Source organism: Dermacentor albipictus, chromosome 1 (genome assembly GCF_038994185.2).
Source record: "Dermacentor albipictus isolate Rhodes 1998 colony chromosome 1, USDA_Dalb.pri_finalv2, whole genome shotgun sequence".
NCBI lineage: Eukaryota > Metazoa > Arthropoda > Arachnida > Ixodida > Ixodidae > Dermacentor > Dermacentor albipictus.
In genome coordinates this window covers 132,221,624-132,240,773 of record NC_091821.1, presented here as the reverse complement: position 1 = coordinate 132,240,773, position 19,150 = coordinate 132,221,624, and the positions used below count along the sequence as shown (strand labels likewise).

The 19,150-nt window shown below is 51.9% G+C and overlaps 1 protein-coding gene across 5 annotated transcripts in view; it reads right to left on the bottom strand.

The window, feature by feature from the left end:
* Rhp (GTP-Rho-binding protein rhophilin) overlaps positions 1–19,150 on the bottom strand; it is a 241,708-nt gene that overhangs the window by 56,706 nt on the left and 165,852 nt on the right. For 4 of the 5 annotated variants that reach the window (XM_065424532.1, XM_065424535.2, XM_065424537.1 and 1 more), the window contains exon 2: positions 3,638–3,753. In XM_065424532.1, coding sequence (XP_065280604.1) covers positions 3,638–3,753 — 116 coding nt within the window. Of the gene's footprint in view, positions 1–3,637; positions 3,754–4,982; positions 6,148–19,150 lie in introns of those variants that run through there. The other variant, XM_065424534.2, reaches the window with a different exon arrangement.

The window sequence follows — 19,150 nt, the reverse complement described above, 5'->3', positions numbered from 1 at the left end:
AAAGGGCGACGACGACAGACAACGACACTGCAGGGAGAAAACAAGACACAAAGCAAATAAAACGGCCGTGTACCCACATGCAGGCGTCTGGGGCTAGAAGTGGATCGCTGAGAGTGAGTCACGGAGGAATAATAATAGCCAGAAAGGGGACGGAACCATTAGCCGCAGGGACACCCCAGAAACTCCCCCCTCCTCCCCTCCAATCAGCCTCTCTCCCAGAAGCGGCCGGCAGCGCGGATCGGCCTATCTGGAACATGCCATCGAACGACGAGGCTCCGAGCAAAAGCACGAGGGCGCGCGTTGGCGACACGGGGCACAGTGCAAGCAGTACGGGACGGGTGCTACACCCCGCGGCACGATGGTGCGCCATTCCACGCGGACGCACACGTCGGAGCGCGCGAATCGCGCATGCACCAAGCAAGGCCTCAATTATGGGGACACATGCATGAAGGAGGAAAACGAACTACTTTCCGCTCTACCTGCTGTTGACCCGCTATTCGTCGCATCTGTTGCTCGGTGCGAGAGGTTGGGGGGAAGGGGGGGGGGGGGGTGTCATTTGAACTCACCAGGATCGTCCACCAACGAACGTTTCTACCAGCAGGAGGAAAGTAATCATTCGAGCCTTTTAATGGGCTACCGTGATTACACTTGTACTCGACACATGGCCCCTTCGTGCGTTCGCATGCAAGCACGAGGTGCGGACACTATATATATGCCTCTATGCGCGCGTTACGCACATGTACGTACAGTCAACCACAAAAGTTTACGGACCACGGACACTCGTAGAACGTTGAATTTCCGAGCAGCCTGTATTAGTAGCCAGCTAAACCGGACATCGCTATGTTGTTCACATACACTAGCAGCGGCTGGAAATGCGAACACCAGGTTGTGTTGCTAGGCTGCTCAAAAATTAAGCTTTTTCTCAGATTCCTCGGCCCGTAAAATTTTGTGGACGACTGTACATACATGCTCTGTCTAGAGCGCTCTAGCGGTGCGACACTGGCGAGCAGTTATAGACTTGAACTGTTGGCTGTAGTGTTTCAGAAACAATGCTTATCTGTACAGCCACATCGACATGTGAGCCACGCAGTCGTGATGAGCCCGATATACCTGAGCCTATATATAGAAGGCACGCGCGGTCGAATTTCGCTTTCTTTGTTCCGCAGCGAGCAGGTATTCGCCGTTCGTCATAACGAAACACGACGCCAAGTGCGAGCAGCATCACAAAAGGACCATGCTTTCTCGTGGCAGACTGAGCAGTTCGTCAAGACACAGTACTGACATTTGGCAATCACGCAAGCGCTACTCGAAAACCTCCGGCTATATTGCACCACGCTGACACACGGTCAGACAGCGTTAGCAAAACTCAGCGAGTGCAAGGCCGAGGAGTTTTAAGAGCGTAAAATTTGGACGGAATGAAGAGCGGAATGGGAGGCCGATGACAAGCAACAATGACTAAAGCCCGGACGAGCCGCGAGCTGTTATCGTAAATAAAATCGCGCAACGCTACGCGAGTAGCCCGAAATCTGGGGTCGCATTTCGAGATGATGCATTACGCTTTACATTCTTTTCGCACTTGGCAATTCGCTCGAACACCACCGTTATCGCCATAATCGGCGACTCGGCACGATCGAGGGTGGGAAATAAAGAATTGAAAACGGAAGGGATCATAAGAAAATACGGCCCCTGTTTCTTTACAGAAGCGGAAGGCTGCTCGCTTCCTATATAAAGAAAAAAAATTCTAGCGTGTTACGTGCTGACAGAACAACCTGATCATGAGGCACGCAGTAGCGGGAGACTGCGGAATAATTTAGACCACTTGGGATTCTTTAGCGTACACCCTATGCGTGGTACACGGGCGTTTTTCACATTCCTAGAAATACAGCGAACGTTCTCGTTTGCATGCAGGAGACCGCCAAGAAATCTAAAATTAAACCCAAGTTCGTCTTGCATACAAATCACTCGGGGCACGTATATGCCAGTGCCATCCGATCCACTCACGCGAACATTCTCAACAATAGCGCTCCCGTAAAAAGTGGCGAGACTGTAGTATACGAGGAACTTTAAATGTACAGACAGCGTTTTTTGGATGTCGCAACCCTCGGGTCAACGGATGAAAGCGAATGGTGCGAACATGGCGGCCGTGTTTGCACTCCGGTCTCCAAAGGCAGCGTTCGCAGCTAACGCGCATCGCTTGTCGCTCGCTGCGCTGTTACGGCCCCTGGCACGATTTAATTGGATAAGCGCGCCCTGGCCTAATTGTGAACGCTTTTGTTCGGTCCCCGCAGAACGGCGAGGCCGCGCCGGAAGGCTTATCGGCGCCCCTACCGCGTTCCTAAGTACCACATTATGCGTAATAGGCGCCTCGGGGCGCTGTGGACGGGGCACGACTTGGCTTCGGCAGGACAGCTTCCTACTCTCGCGAACACACGCATGTACACGGAGAAAGGGAACGGAACACACACACACACACACACCACACACCACACACACACACACACACACACACACACACACACACACACACACACACACACACACACACACGCTCCTTCGATTCCGGACTAATCCCAGAGCCGTCGATTGGTTCAAGCCGGTCGACGTATGCTTTTCCGATCGCACCACACACCTTTTCGCAGCACGCATGCTGCAGTGAAAGGGGCACAACTAAGCCACAACCTTATGCCCAGGAGAAAACGAAAAAATAAATAAAAGCATTAACGGGACGGGAAGACCAACGCCAATCTCATGGCTAAGCCTGCAGAGTGCATATTCGCCCAAACGGCTGGTGGATAAGATGGATGGGCGCGGGCCTAGGGAGAACGCCGAGACGTCCCTGCTTCCGGTTGTTGCACAACCTTTACTTCTTTCCGGTCGACTAACCTGAGTGACGCGCGAATTCTCCCCCCTTTGTTTCCACCGCGGTGTTCCCCCCCGACCCCACTACCACCATCGTCGCCATTATCCGCTCCCCGCCACTACCGTACAGCAGCCGACCTCGATCGTTTGAGGAGGATAGAAACTACCATGCATACATGGCCGACTCGCGGGGCCCGATTTCAAAGGAATGTAGTCTTGCGGCGGTCCCCGTGCAGCGACACGGCGCGGAGTCTTCGCACCCTCGCAAAACGAACACTGTGAGAAAAAGAAACCGTCGCGCATCTCCTAAAACTCGGCCACCACTTTCGCGCATATACACGGCCCGCAATGCGTGCACCTCGTTGGCCTCCAGGCTTTGCGCAGGCGCCTTTTAGAAACGAAAGGCGACCAGGACACAAGACGCCGCTCGTGTCTTGCTTGCCTCTCAGCGGCACCGACTGAAATCGTGTCGAGCACAATGAATTCATTTATTTTTCTTATTTACTTAACGTAGTTTCTTTAGCATCGCGAAATGTGTCTGTGCCGCTAGGCTGCCAGTAGACTTCATTTCACCTGCTCATGCGGGTGAAGAGTTCGCAGTTTCACTCGATAAGTTTTCACCAGCCTCACCTGCAACAGTTGCTTCAAAAGATCTTCCAAGTGAAATTGGGTATTATCAATCTTGCTCATGAACGGCGACAGAGAAGCTGTTGACTTTGTATTGGTCTCACCAAGAGTTAGAAGAGGGCAAAAATGCGTACAAAAGGGGTATACTCACTTGAAGAGCTTTTCAGCTCCGTTGCGCATCATCATCTGTTTGGTGATTTCATGGTTGATCTTGGAGCGGCGGTACTGCAGCTTGCCTCGGCATGTGGCAGCCCGGGGATCCGAGCCCTGCAAGAAAATATAAGACGCTTTATATAAAGGCGCGCACCGTAATCTTATGCGGCGACGACTTCGTCCCCACCCCCCCTCCTCCAACAACTGACAATACAACCCACATTGAATTATTTTCGTTGTATCCAGTGAGGGCAAATTGAAGGACGGACATTCTGGAACTTTTGTTTAGCATCTGACATTCCTTTTATAGCGCATATACAAAAAGCAGTAGCTGTAGTTACTTTTCCCTCCTAGTGATACTGGGGTACACTTCGAAACACCGCGGAGAAAAGCAAACAATGAGAAGGGGAATAAAAAAGACTTCGTCGAGAAAGGACTACTACGTTTCTCCATCACCCGAAGCAGCGATCAAGAAGTGAAAAGTTAAAACAAAATACCGCGTCGCGGAGTTGCGCAACGCGGTCGCACGAAACGCGCGATCGGGGGGTTGCAGCATGCACCGCAGGCAGACTCTCCCGCGCATGCTGAAGGCGATCAAGACGGCGGACAACTCCGCGCGCGACGTTTCCATCGAAGCGGGCGACCCCATTGCTGCAGTATCGCGGTAAAGGCAGCGGGCTGTTGCCGAGGCCATTTGCACCAGATTTTGTCTATGACGCCGCCACACGAATGGCGGGAGCTATGCAAACGCAGTGGTTTTGTCGAAAAAGATAACAGAGCACGCGTACAAGTACGCGCGAAAAACGGGTTCACGCATGCCAAAAAAGAAAGCCCGAAGGCGTCGGTGCACTCGCTACACGCAAGCAGGAGCCCGCAACATCCGCCTTTAGAAGAGTTCGTGCATCAAAGGCGAACATACGTGCCGCGCGTGTCATTAGCTTTGATCCGACGAAATATATCAGTGAGCTGTACAAATACAAGACAGAGGGAGCAGATTCCTAGTGTACACACCATGCGCGTCCTATGCTCGGCGCAACCAGGCTGGAGACGGTGACAATATGTTTTGTTTTTTCGTTACTTTCCATGTTCCAAAACTGTCCACCCAATGGCAGTAGATGCATACCACGTTTAACACGCGACATGAATTTCCTTTCAGCTCGTTTATCTCCTTCGTTCCTTTTGCGGGCACGCGGCCATTCGTTGTCGCTGGAGCGAAACTCTTCTCGAGGAGAGGAGGACGTACTGCCGCTGCGCACTCCATTTAATGGTCTATTCGCGGAAGACGCACATATATGCACGTAGGCTGCAAACCGAAATCACTAATAAAGAAACAAAGGCGGGACCTGTTTCAGGGCGATCACCAGATTGTTCAGGTTTTCAATCCAAGTCTCCATAGCCGGCTGGCTGTCGCTGCTGAGCCGACTGGCCAGCTTTGCGGCGGCGGTGGGCGAAATTCCACAGCGTCCGAGACAAGTGCACACACGCGGCTGCCCCTCGGACGTCCCGGCACAACGACGAGCACGTGCTTAAAGAGCCACAATGTGGGTCAGTAGCGAGCCAGTCCGAAAGCCATCGCAAACCTGCAGCAGCAGGCGATCCGGCCGCGCGCGGCCCCACTTCAGCCTATGGTCGGCCTCTCCGCCAGCTTAACGCGGAATTCGCCGCGCGAGTGGGCAGCCGGGCCGTGCACAAACACCAGGCGATGGGACGTCCAGCCTTCTCGAGCGAGCGCACACAGGCCCACGGCGTTGAGCGAGCGCTGCAGTCTCCTCCAGTCTGAGACGACGACAAACACACACGCGCGCGAGGCGGCGAAAGGCTGTTGACAAACGCCAGCTGCGGCTGGGGATCCGAGACGCAGCCACTTTGCCACTTTCTCTACAACAGAGCTCTGGGAGGAGATCAGGGCGATCGGGGGTTGTTGCGACTCCAGTGGCAGCCGCGAAGAATTACGGCAGACAGCAGCAGCATCAACGGCAGTGACGGCGGTGTTGGAGCTGCGCCGCGGGACGTTTCGGCAACTTCGCTCTCCGTTGACTTCTGGCGGCTCCGGCGAGAGCCAGCGCGACCCACATCATGCGGCGGAGGGCGAGCCGCTGCTAGACGACAAAGCCTTCTCGCCCTCGGCGCTGCGAATGGAACGGGCCGCCGTTTCCAGTGCGCTCGACCAGCTCAACGCCCTTGGGAGCCCCGCCCCGCCAGATTCGATTTGTATACAGAGCCCCGGGGGCCTGGCGGGCGCACTGCCTGCCTGCTCCCGATACTCCCGACGGCTTATCACCACGGCTTTTCTTAAACCCCGCACTGACGAGTCATCTTGTTTTCTGTTTTCTGTTCGCCTTGCCCCGATGGGTCACCTGGCGGCTGCACCGGTATTTCCCTGACCTTCTTGGCGCACGGTAAATTCCAGCGGTGGCAGAACGGGACCGTGCTGATGCCCAGGCACGTATGCACCCCCACCACCGGATCGGCTAATACAGGACACAACTCCTATAGAAGGTACCGCCGCCTCCCCCACGCGCAAAGGGACGTGCGTACCGGATCGAAGACAGGTCGAAACGCTGTCCCCATTTTTTTGTCGCACGACACAACCGGGTTAACAGACGCCCAGGCAAAACGAGAAGCACAGGCGACGCACAGATGTCTCGATGCGATTACGACCATCGCGCTGCGCGTGAATGCCTCGAACAAAAACAAACAGGGACGGCGAAACGCATGCGATTAAGGGAATCAGGAGGGGGGTGGGGGTATTCGCGCCAGACAAGTAGCACTGGCGAGAAGTAGGGATGTCATGTGGCCTTGATCTTGCGGTGCTACACAAAGTGCCGTAAAATCGAAACAGGACCAAACAAGAAATTAAGTGATCAAAGAATAGCACGGCCGCCGGCATTGGTATATATATATGTATTTTCCTATTCGCCCGCGACCGAAAAATGGATCGACAGGTCAGGACCACTTAAACGCAGATTAGCAGACTCAGATTGAGCCACTTTGCGTTCGATGACGCTTGCGACAAAAATCAGCACGCGATTTATGTCAAACACAATGGCGCAGAAAAAAAAAAAAAAACTCGGAACATTTAGGCAAGACTCCACTGATTAATAGCGCAAACAGCGAGAGTGATAAAAGAGAATGCGGTGGCTTCGAGCACATAATTAACCTTTGTTGTAACACAGCGTGCTGTTACGGTTCACTTTGTGCGGCCATGAATGGAACGGATGCCAAGCGCCTGAGACACGACATGCCTAATTGTCACGCTCGCGACGGGATTATGCACCAGTGCAAATCCTACTCTCCTTTGTCCTACGTTCACTCCTTCTACGCCAGGGAGTGTTTTTCTCCGAATTCCTGCGTGCGCTGATCAGTGTGCTGACAAGGCCCTCTACCAGGGAACGAGAGAGAATGAGGTTGCCTGGATGGTGGAGGGTATAAGGAGGCCTTGCGAGATGCCACGACGGATCTTCTCTACCCTTGCATGCAGAGCACGCACGCCGAACGTTTCTGTACTTTTTGCCTTGGAGCGCACCAGTCACCTCTAACGATATGTATTCTGTCATTTGTTTTTACATTACCTCGTCTTCCCTGCCGGACCCTCTCCGATGGTCAATCTGGCCCGAGCTCCGAGCAGACACTGCTGAAGGCCGCCGAAACACCCCTCCCCGTAACAACTGGAGGTACCAGCTCGTAACAATTGGTGGCAGCCGTAACAGTGTGCTGTGTGGTGGCACACTGTGTGGAGCGCATCTCTTTTGTTGAGCTGTGGTCATTTCAGTCGTGCGACACCGACATATGTCCGAATTCACACGTTGCCACGAATTCTTTCGCATTTATACGGCTGGCTTCATAACGTGTTTCCACACTTCTGCCCCACGCGGTTGAGCGCCACAGCTGCCCCATCACATTGATGAGTCCCAAGTACAGTCGGACCGGATAAAGAAGGATTCCCGTACGCTCCTTTCCCTATCAATGCCTTTGGTATGTATTGTCAAAGTCTTTATAGCAAAGACGACTACAACGAATTTGCCTGTACAACGGATAAATTTAGGCGGTCCCGAAGACTTATCTCTTTGCTCCACAACAAACACGTAGCCGCTTCAACACAGCTTTCCGCAGCCGCCACACAGCTGCTCTACGCATAGGGATCGCCGATCGACACGACAAAATGGACCAAGCGAGAGCGTCTGGACTCCGCAGCCACGTCGTTCCACCGCCCACCCCCGATACAAAAGCCCCGCGGGCCGAACAGCCGAATACTTTGACAAACGGCATTAGCACGACGCGAACGTCGATGCCATAAGGTCGGCTGCACTAGCATATTTCCTCTTACGAAGTGTGCAGAAGAAAATTGGTGGCTTCTTTCACAAAGTATCTCTCGAAATTATGTTAAAGACGCTCTTTTTTTGCCAAACATGCTTAGCCTGCTCTTTTGCGAACGGTACGGTGAGCCATCTTTACAACGAAGTAACCTCTAATGAAGTATTCTGGCGACCCCAATCACTTCGTTACAAAGGTGTTTGACTGTAGTTACGACTTACGTTGTGTGGTATTTATTATTATTATTATTATTATTATTATTATTATTATTATTATTATTATTATTATTATTATTATTGCGAGAGCAATTATATGGACACTCCGAGCGAATTTTCGTCGTCGTCGTTTCCGTGAGGTTCCGCATGTATTTAGGTATATGTATGCTACATGCCATGATGCGGGTTGTACTGCAACACTATTCTATCACTAAAGTTCCTCGTACCAAGTCTTACATTCTTGACTACATTATTCCTCAGAATTTTGAGAATGGCAGCCCAAAAGCGAATATCATGAAACACAACTATCACAGCGTATGCCATCTTAAATCTGAGCAAACTATTAAAAGTGTAGAACAATATCAAAGCTCAAACATGAAATTAATGTAATTTTACTGGCTGGCGCGGCTCTTTGCCGGCAGCGTAGTGGCGCCTGTACGATGTCATTATACAGGCCTTGCACGGCGTGGTAAAGCTTTTAAGGGTGCCAGAAATTGTGGCACACACGCGTATATCGCCTCTGCGTTAGTCGGACCCGCGTGTAGCTAGACAACGCCCGAGAAGTTCAAACACAACGCTAAACCTTGCTATCGCAGTCAGAGCTTAGTCCTTCGGGCGAAACTGCGAATTAAATAAAAAATGATTTGACGCAAGGCAAAAAGAATAAATAAAGAAGAAAGAATACAGAAAGTTAAATAAAAGCTTCGAACCCTGCATCGTACTAGAACTGCAGCAGTGTTTCAGCAAACTTGTTGTCCGCCACCCAACGGTCGTAGTTTTCGGGTGGGTCCATTGTTTCAGTTTAGCCTTTCCTAATTTCTCAGGTCTGGTCGCACCCGCATTCCAGGACACTTCCAAGGCAGGTGTGGAAGACCTGACGTTGTCAGAAGGGCCGAGCACTTGGGACACGCTCTTTGGTCGTCTTTTGTCGATACCCAAGCACAGGTGACGGATATGGTTAAGGGCCACTTAAGCCCGAAGACTCCGAAGAGATACTTTCTGCGACCGGGTAAAGTTACGGAGAAGAAAGCAGACAGACGGGGAAATCAAGGCACGTGGGTCCCATCGGACGCTAGATTTCAGTGCTTGGTCGAGAGCGCGGGGATCCGACAGAAGAGATACAGGAGTCTCAGATGAGGCAAGTGATCGAGCCAGTTGGTCTGCCAAGTCGTTGAAACAATCAGCCCCAATGAGAGAGACAGAGAGAGAGAGAGAGAGATTTACAGAAAAGTGCACACGAGCCACTGCAACCATATATAACTTATCGGTGGCGCTGGAATTGGCACTTCTGAAATTGTCTTAAGCACCACTGGAACAGGAAGTGACCACGCTTTCTACTACTTTATTTCACTAAGAAAACACACATGACAGCCAAAATAAGCTTCTCGCCATGCATATCCTCCCAATGAAACTAAACGGGAGAAGTGACGGCGGCAACCACGATTCGCCGAAACCCACCGTCCACCTCGGCCGCAGCTGCGCGGCTGTGCCTTTCCAAGGAAAGCACACAGCGAGCGTGAGAGTTGGAATGTGCATGCGCGAGCCGAAAACGTACCGCGTGCCGCTATATGTTTAATGAAGCCTCGCGCGCCGAAAAACACGCCGATGGGCGTTCCGTGTTCAAGCCGGCGTGGCCGTGAATATCATACATACGGACCGCAGCAGCGGCGTCGCCCAAGAGAACGCTCGTCGTCGCCCCATGAGCTTTTTTCTTCTATCTCTTTCCTTTCCTGGAGGCGGCGGTGCCACGTGCGTTGTGTACCACCGATCGCGGGCCGCGCGCGTGCTATAGCAGGGCCACCGGCGGCGGTGTCGTGACTCGCGTGAAACAGACTCCGGCGCGCGCATCGCGCACGGTCGGCGAGGTAGCCTACCCAACTCGCAAGCACTCGCACCCACTATGGAGCACCAGAAGTGCAGAGCGTCAGACTGCTTCTATTATGGGCACGCGCTGGCTGGCCCCCAATGGGCAGCCGCAAATGAAAGCGCACTCACGATGAGCGCCCAGATTGCTGGGCACTAATAGCTAATAGCGCGAACTGCCGCTCCATCATGCGGCCTGTGCTGATGTGCCGGCACTTCCACGTGCGGGTTCGGCGCGCACACGAAAGCGTTTAACGAACTGTTCACAAATGTTACGCTGATCGCGGTATACTCGACGCACTAAACTCAGACACCAGTGCGAGCGAGCAGGAAGCAACACGGCAAGATCAGATGAACGACACCCTCCCTCTCCCCCTCCTTACCGCCCACCTCGTAAACCACCGAGCTGGCAAAGCGGAACGCAGGTCCTTAGGCGTCTGTCGTGTTCGAAAAAGCCTTCCTGTCTGTTGTTTCACAGCGAAGCTGTATATGGCTAGTAGATTCGTCCGTCCGTCTGTTTGTCTCTCGGTTGCCGTACGCAGAAAGCTCCGGCGCCACCCCATGCGCATGCGCGAAAGAGAGAGAGAGAGAGATAGAGAGGCGCGCGATTAGCCAGCACCACCTAGATAGCACAAGGCCTGTTTACTCCGATCCATTACGTCACGCTACCTGGTCAAAATCACTGCTTGCTGCCTACTCGTGAGCGTGCGCATAAGATTCTATGGCAGTCGGGCTAGGTAACATGACGTCATGGAACGGAGTGAAACGGCCTTGTGCTAGGTGGTGCTGGATTAGCTGCGCCAGTAGTGACGTCGTTGCTCTCCGTCGCAGCCGAGCACGCGCGTAGCAGTTTCTCTCCGGCTCCGAAATGGGCAGGCCACGCGTCATACGTATACTCCTGAGGAGCATTCAGCTTTCGATCAGCCACGCCGCAAGCAGAAGCGAACTCGTCTACACCGCGCCGATGCTGCAGCCCGGGCACAAGAACAGGCTCGTGCAGCCTACAAGCCGTCGTTTAATGAACCGTCGGGATTAACCCAGTGATAAACACCGGGGCCGCACGCTTCAGCTTCGCTGGTTACGGTATACGGAGTGCTAGGGCGAATGTTTTTCTTTTTTTTTGCACTTTACTGTACCACATCAAAATTTGAAACCGTCACCGCATCGAAACACTATAGATGCGGCAGGGTTCATACTCTGTGTCATATATCGCTCACCAGCAAATTTCGTGCGATAAATTGGCGAGTAAACAAAAATGAGAAGCGACGAAAATATTGCTTTCCGTGACGAATAAAGAACAAAAGAACGAAAAGAAATATCTGCATTGGAACTAATTGGGTGCTCCGGAATGTACAAGTGGAACCAGAAGTTGCGGTTCTGGGATCCCAGAGCGAATCAGCGGGAATTTGGGAGGCGACGCGCGGCAGTGCGGTTGCGCATGAGAGCACTGGGCCTTCGAAATATCCGCCACGTTCGAGTTAAAACATTGCACTCGCTCTCGGTTCCACCAGCTGTACTACGTCCTTTAGCGAGCGCAATATATATATATATATATATATATATATATATATATATATATCGTGCGTCAATAACGAATGTTTCCGGTAAGAAAGCTCGTTAGGCGAACATCGGCGAAAGAAGTGCAATTGGGAACGCATGCGCCGGACGGAGCGATGATCCGTCCGGCGGCTCGGAACCTCCGCATACACGCTGGCGCTCGCTCTTTCAGCGACTCGCGAAGAGCCAGCCAGCTAGACCGACTTTAACATTGCTTCGCCTATTTTTTTTTCACCTTCTAAGTCACGCGGAGCACATTGTGAAAAAAAAAGAAAGAAAAAAAAGAGAGGAAGTTTCCCAAACGACATAACAACGGTAAACGTACCGCAGGAATCCGAAACGGCTTTCCCTCGCGCGGATGGACAGCGGCGCGGGAGGATGCCGGACGCGCTTTTCAGCGCCGCCTGCGCCGCGGGCTCGCCTCGCGCGCGCGACGCGAGCGCATCTGGGCGCATCGCGCGGACCATTAGCGCCAAAACGGCGGCGCGCGCCGCCGCATTTGCGTCTCACGCCGCTTCACCACCGCGTGACAGGACAATCCCGAGGCGCGAAGGCACCGGCGGTTGCGTTGCAGGCAGAGCGGGCGCGCGCGTTCCGGACTCGCGCATCCGCCCAGACCGAAGGCCCAAACAGGCCAAGAAGCTATACCGTATATACAGCCGGAAGGAACGACGACGCGGAAAGGAAATCTTGTCCTTATGGCCCGGCTTATGTTTTACCTTTCTTCGCGTGACGGCGTCGCCCTTATACGACGCGCCTCTCTCGGTTTGGCGCTTTCGCCGGTGGCACCAATTACGAGCAGGACAGGACGCGAGTAGAGACGGAAAATGACGCGCGTGTTTGCAAGCCGATGGAGGCAATACGGTACGGCCCACGACGCAAGTGTGCTGTGCATGCGGTTCGGGCGCACGTCGACCGTCCGTCTCGTTTCAGCAACGCGCGAACATCTGTTGAAATGCGGAAGAGGCGATCAAGCGGGGCCAATACAAAGGAAATACTATTATGAATCGGCTATTCTCAATGAACGAGCGACAAATAACTGCAAGTACAATCCACACACATACGGAGGCGGCGCGGCTGTATTGCGAGTTCGCGCCGAAAGCGGCCGCGCACGCAGAACAAACAGACGCAAACGCGTAATCAACCCACGTTGTGACGAATCGACGCATGGAGAGGAAGTGGGAGCCACAGTGCGCCGTCAAAGAATGTGGGGAAGCTTGCGGAAACTATAACGGATGCGGCGCCCGACCCGCTGGGAGGTGTTGCGACAGGCGGAGTCAGTTCATAATCAAGCTGTCGTGCGAACAAATGTTTCACTTCGGAAAGATGTGCGGGCTTTTTCAGGCACTGTTCTTATGTAAAGGTGAGGGTAGAAGCGAGACAAAGAAACCTAATATTAAACTTCAGCGGTCAACCATAACACTAATTGTAGCTATACGGCGACTGCAAGCTTAGGCATGCGTTCTTTTCACTGAACCACGCCTCAGTAAAGAAAGCTTCGAGAAGAGAAGCAAAGTACGCGAGATCAATTTTGCGTGCGACCTGAAGCACGCAGAATGCTTTCTGAGACTTGGCCTTTTTGTGAGCAATGAGGTCGTGCGCCATCATTATCATAACAGTGCAGCGGGCAACACAAAAACGAGAGCTCCTGCGCCGGCCATGGTGCTCACTTGGAAAGAACAAAACATCATCTCCACTCGACCACATTAAAATGCACACAAACGAGCGTAACGGTGCGCAAACTGCTGTGCACAGCTGTGTGCGTGATGTTCTGCCGATAGGATGTGAAACGACTCACGGTGACCGCAACATGCAACGTCCGGCCTCAATAAATGAAAACAACCTATGAACCCCCTTTCTGTACTTCTTTTTTTTAAATTTTATTTTACGCGGACTCTTACGAGCATTCAACAGCTTTGCGTTTCACAGCATGTAGAAAAATCAACATGTTCCGCATCGTTCTGACTATTCATGTTGTCCGGAAAGATGCATACCTCTATCTTGTGGCGGGTTCTACTGAAAACACATTCAGTTTTATCTCCACTGCTGCTCGCTCGGAGAAAGAAAGAAAGAAAGAAAGAAAAAAAGAAAGAAATGCGTTCTCTGTCGTTCCCTACACAAAAGTGCATCACGCAGAATGTAAGCATCTTTATGAATGAGTGAAAACAATCTTTATTACTCCTACTGCAAGCGGTTTCCGTGTTATAGGCTATCAGTCCTACCTTAAAGAGGTCCTGAACCACCCCTCCACCCCTCGGGCTTGGTGAAAAACACAGTCCGCGGATAGCATACGCTGCTGTGAATATCGCAGCCAAATTTTGCAGTAGTAAGCGGCGCGTATATTGCAAGCGGAGCGCGGAGTCAGCTTTTTCTCAACCGCCCTCTTTTCAACAGAAACCTGCTCCTCACTCTTTTCCGGACGCTTTATTCCGTAATATAGCAGATTCTCACACGCGGCCGCTATTGGCCAATAGCTGACATCAATAAGAAGGGTGTTTGCATCAGTGCGTTTCTTCCCACAGTTAATGTGTATATCTATTGATGCAATTTGATAAACAGGCTGAAGTATGCGAAAATGTGCTTTCGCATTTCTGTAAGAACAGTATACTTCCGGAAGAAGCCGGCTGTCGTCTGCTCATGCATGCTCGGCCTCGGCTTCCCGGCCGCGTAGGAATTAAGCTTTGGCCACTCTCCTTATCGGTGTCGTAGACGCCGGGTCTCGCTAATTTCTTTCAATTATGGGGTTTAACGTGCCAAAACCACTTTCTGATTGAGGCACGCCGTAGTGGAGGACTCCGGAAATTTTGAGTCCCTGGGGTTCTTTAACGTGCACCTAAATCTAAGTACACGGGTGTTCTCACATTTCGCCCCCATCGAAATGAGGCCGCCATGGCCGGGATTCGATACCGCGACCTCGTGCTCAGCAGCCCAACACCATAGCCACTGAGCAACCACAGCGGGTTACGTCTCGCTAGTTTCGACTACAGTTTTGAACACTAAACTATAGCCTCGAACTAGTCGAAACTAAAGGTCAGACCACACGCACGCTAGCCAGCACGTGCTGACTCCTGGCCACTCCTGTGGCAGACTTCGCTTCGTATTGAGCTATTGATAGCGCTTCAAAATTCACATAGCGCTTCAAAGTTGGATGTGGCTGCAATCCGTCGGTCAACCTGATGCAGGACAAAGCCGGTCCAGACCACGTAGCACTAGCACGGCCAGACTGGAACATATCTGCGTGAGCGCGCGCTTAAGCCCTGTCGTATACACAAAGCAAACGCTACGTTCTATAGTTGCGTGTAGCTGCGGCCCGCTACGTAGTGTAGACAGGGCGGCCGCCGCGAGGTGCCGCGACGAGTCCGCTGGCTGAGCGCAGTGCAGCTCGCTGAGGATAACCGCATTTGGCGCGTCGTAGGCCACGAAATCGGCAGTGGTCTCTAGGTGAACATCCAAAATCAAATTTGAACTGCGGGCCACAGTGGAGTTCAGTAGGCGGAGCGTTGAGGACATGCCCCGCTCCGCTGTAGCCTTCGCAGTGCAAGGCACTGAAGACTTGCGGTGCACAGCGAACGGGATCACACGCGACCCTTTGATTGCCAATAACTCCACTTCTTCTGAACGCATTGAAGTATCTTTTGCGGCAAAATATTTCAGAAATAGTCTATTTTAACTTCAAATGCATTTCTCGACTTCCATAAAAAGTGGTTCGGGGCCCTATTAAGATGTCTTTTATGCGCCCAGGAGGGATAACCAGCATCTGCGTTTGAAGAGTTTTTCTTCCGAGTCATTCACGATTTGAGAAATGACTGGTGTTGCTCCTCCTGAGAGCTCCCTTCTTTCCTTCGTAAGAAAAATCCGCATTAACTGTCACATTGATGCTCTAGAGCTACGCTTGAGATGCTGCCCAATTTTCTGCCCACTGTAGGGGTTGAGGGGACGGGACTTCGGGATGAAAACCCAAACTTGGGAGGGATTTATTCTACATTATTTACAAGGAGGTGAGCGACAAGTATCAGACGTACAGTCATTACGGGCCCGCAGCAACTCGGACGCTGCGGCCCGCGGCAAGAAGTTCGAGAGAGGTGAATCAGGGAATCAGGGAATGCTCTGGTCTCTCTGGAACGCGTCTTATAAACCCTTCGAGCACTGGAAGTCGCGTCATGTTCGACCAATGGGAGAGTCCGCTCAGATGACGCCACTTTCAGCCAATGGTAGGCGCCCGTGTCGCGGTGTCACACCTGGCGGCTCTCTGCGGTCTTGCCTCGCAGACTGGCAATGCACTTCGAACGAGGAGAAGGGGAGGGCTGCTCATGCTCCATTGTCGGATGCCCACCTGCTAATCCCGGCGGCGCACGAACTTGTTGGCACGTGAACTTGTTGCCTTAAACTTGTTTGCTCGGCCGCTCCTCTGGAATGTGTTTTCCTGCTTCTGCATTCCTCAATTAGCTGTGCTGCAATCCGATGTGGTCTGGGGAACTCGAAGTAATCGCAGGAAACAGCTCCATATCTAACAGCTCGTCCTCGCCCCGGTTGTTCTGAATGGCCGGTGAACTCAATTCGCTGGCCATGAGGAACGCTGAAAGAAGCTGCAGGGTACTGGGGTCGAGTCTCGTTTGACAACCCTCGGGATCCTGGGCGCTGGAGAACATACGTCAAACAAACCAAACAACACAGCGCTGCACCACGCGTAAGCGCAGGCTCTTCACCCCTGACTCGCCAGGCTATTACTGAGTCAAAATCAACCCTGATCTTTTATTTCCCCAATTTTGACAAAACAGTTCCAACCACCTTTCCAAACAGCTATCCATTTCTCCTCGATTGCCCACAAGACCAGACTATTATTGTTGTTGCAAAACAAAAGGGTCGTTGACGATGCAAACAACAAATGAAAACAGCCGAACATAACTTAAGTGGCCTAACTACACGAACAGCATGTTTCCAATCTATCGCAGTGGCGTACTTATCGCACGTATTGGTGCCACTGAACAATCTGGTCAACCTCACAAGCACGTAATCACAAGCGCACTAGCCTTGTGGTCACTAAACAAAACGCGTACTTGCGTTGTAGGCAAACTTTTCATTTACGCTTACTCACGTTTCTTCCCTGAAAGTCCTACAGGACACGTGACATAAACGAACAATTAAACTTGCGGGACTTACACACTCCGCAGAACCCTTAAAATAATGCGTCTTGTACTAACTCGTTCCACGCGTACTTATAAGACAAGCCAGAATACGGCTGCCCTCAACACACGAGCAACCCAGTCATAAAGTCTGCTTCCTTCCGTCCACACAGGACACGCGCTAATGGAACTAAGAACGCTTCTCCGTGCAAATCATGCACTTACTAAAAACCTACGCGCTTAACCTTACAAAATTCAAAAACACTTAAAAAGAAAGAAGGTTAAATAACACACACGCGCGTTACCATACGCCTTTCGACGATAACCTTGACCTTCAGGTTACTCGCACACACACAAAAAAAAGCCTATCTACTTATTAATGAGCATCTCGCGAGACTACATGTTTACATAAAACGCATCTTTCAAATCTCGGAGCTTTCTCAAACCAAAACATAAACAAAGCTCAAACCTTACACATTGAAAGAAACTCTAGTCTCAAATCGCGAAATTTTCCGATGCTCAAAAATAAAAAACAAACACTTCATTTCTACGGAAGCGCTCTTGGCCTCCCGTTCCCGATTGCTTACGACTGACTCATACTTTCAGCCTGACCCGCGGTGGGCGAAGTTTCAAAGCTACTCTGGCTGCCGAGAGACAACAAAAGGGCTGATTCACTATCAGCTCCCCCAAGACGTTACGGTCTCCTGCCAATTTGCGTCCCGGCGCCCCGCTTTCAACACGAACTCGACTGACCGCGTCGCCACTCCCCACCTGGCCTCGTCCTGCCACCTTGCGTTTCTTCGAACTGCACGCTGAGCTGTGAAAAGAACTACGGAACGACGAGGAGCTTTGTCCGCGTCCGTGCAGAACATTCTTCGCGGTCCCCCTTTGACCTGTGGCTCGAACGTTTAGGATGCGTCAACATCGTCAGTGACGACCGCACCTTTCTTCTCCTCGCGCCCTGCCCATTTGGGTTTCTCGCCATTTTTGGCGGCGCTACATTATTTACCGACTTTCGGTCTTTACCGCGCTTCTTTTTACGGCGCTTTCTCTTTGCACTCGCTTTCATGTCGCCTCGTGCCTCGTGCTGGCCGGTACACATTTCGTCGACCCGGATCGGTCTCTTACCCGCACAGTCTGAGTGATTCTCACTTAAATCAACACTCTCTCTGCCTCGACTGGCGGACAGCTCAACCGACTCTGGAACAATGCAGCAGGCTTTACTCGAGTTAGACAACTCGCACTCTTGCGAACTGCCCTCTACTACATTGCCCAGCTCACGCTGTGCATCGGCACACAGCCCGTCGGTATCGATCGCTGTCTCACGCGCACAGTCCGAATGATTAACAACTGAATCATCCCTATCTAGGCCATCTAGACTGGCGGAGAGCCGCACCGATCCCTGAACAATGCAGTTGTTCTCTCGTGGACTACGGAGCTCGCCATCCCGAGAACTACTCTCAACTGCATCGTCCAGTTCGCACTTCACTTCTGCACGCAGATCTGGCTCTACATTGGTGCTCGCTTCTGTCGCGTCAGCAGTACCCTTTTCTTCGCTAGCAACCTCGCTAACATTACCAGCGACGCACACGCTCGGTAACTGTGCCAATTTGTTCGCAGCTGGCCTAGCTGTCTCCACAGTCATCTGTTGGCACAGCACCTCGTCGCTCTCCTTGCGGCCTTTAACGGCCTCTGTTGCCACTAAGGCATCGTTAGCAGCTAGCGTTTTCCCTTCACTTATGAATCGGTAGCCAATCTCACAGGCACTACTCTTTTCGTCGGCTTCTGGCGAAAATCTGCTAGATGCTTCCTCATTCTTTCGCTCTGTACTACCTACAGAATTCTCAGACAGCCGTTGTCTCTGTGCCAATAACTGATCACAATACTGTATCTCTTTGATCAGTGCTGCCTTCTCTCTCTCATACTTTTCCTCTCGCTCACGTTCGCGTTCATTCTCACGTCCGTGTCGCTCACACCTAAGAGTAAGTTCTTGAAGCTCATGCTTCCGTTCATTCTCGCGTTCTTCACGCTGACGCTCACTCCTAAGTTGACGACGCTCTCGCAAACGTACACGACGCTCATGCTCCCGTGGCTCCTGTATCACTTCCCAAGCAAGCTCAATGCTTTTATCATCATTGCCACTATCTTGAATCGCCTTTATGATAGCTGGCGTTTTCATCCGTTCGTCCGCCTCAACTCCCAAATCGTCGCACACCAACAACAAATCTAACCTCGTCAACCTTCTAAGATCCATGGCAGCTGCCCCGACAGGTGGTTAAAACTGTTTTCCTTAATTAATTTGTCCAAAGACACAATGCAACAAACTCCCGATTCCCAGAACTATCAAAATTGAACACACAACCTTTGAGTCTGGCGAATCATAAGGAAAAAAACCACGCGCTCACTTACGGTTGCAGCACCCTGCCATCCGGTTCATTC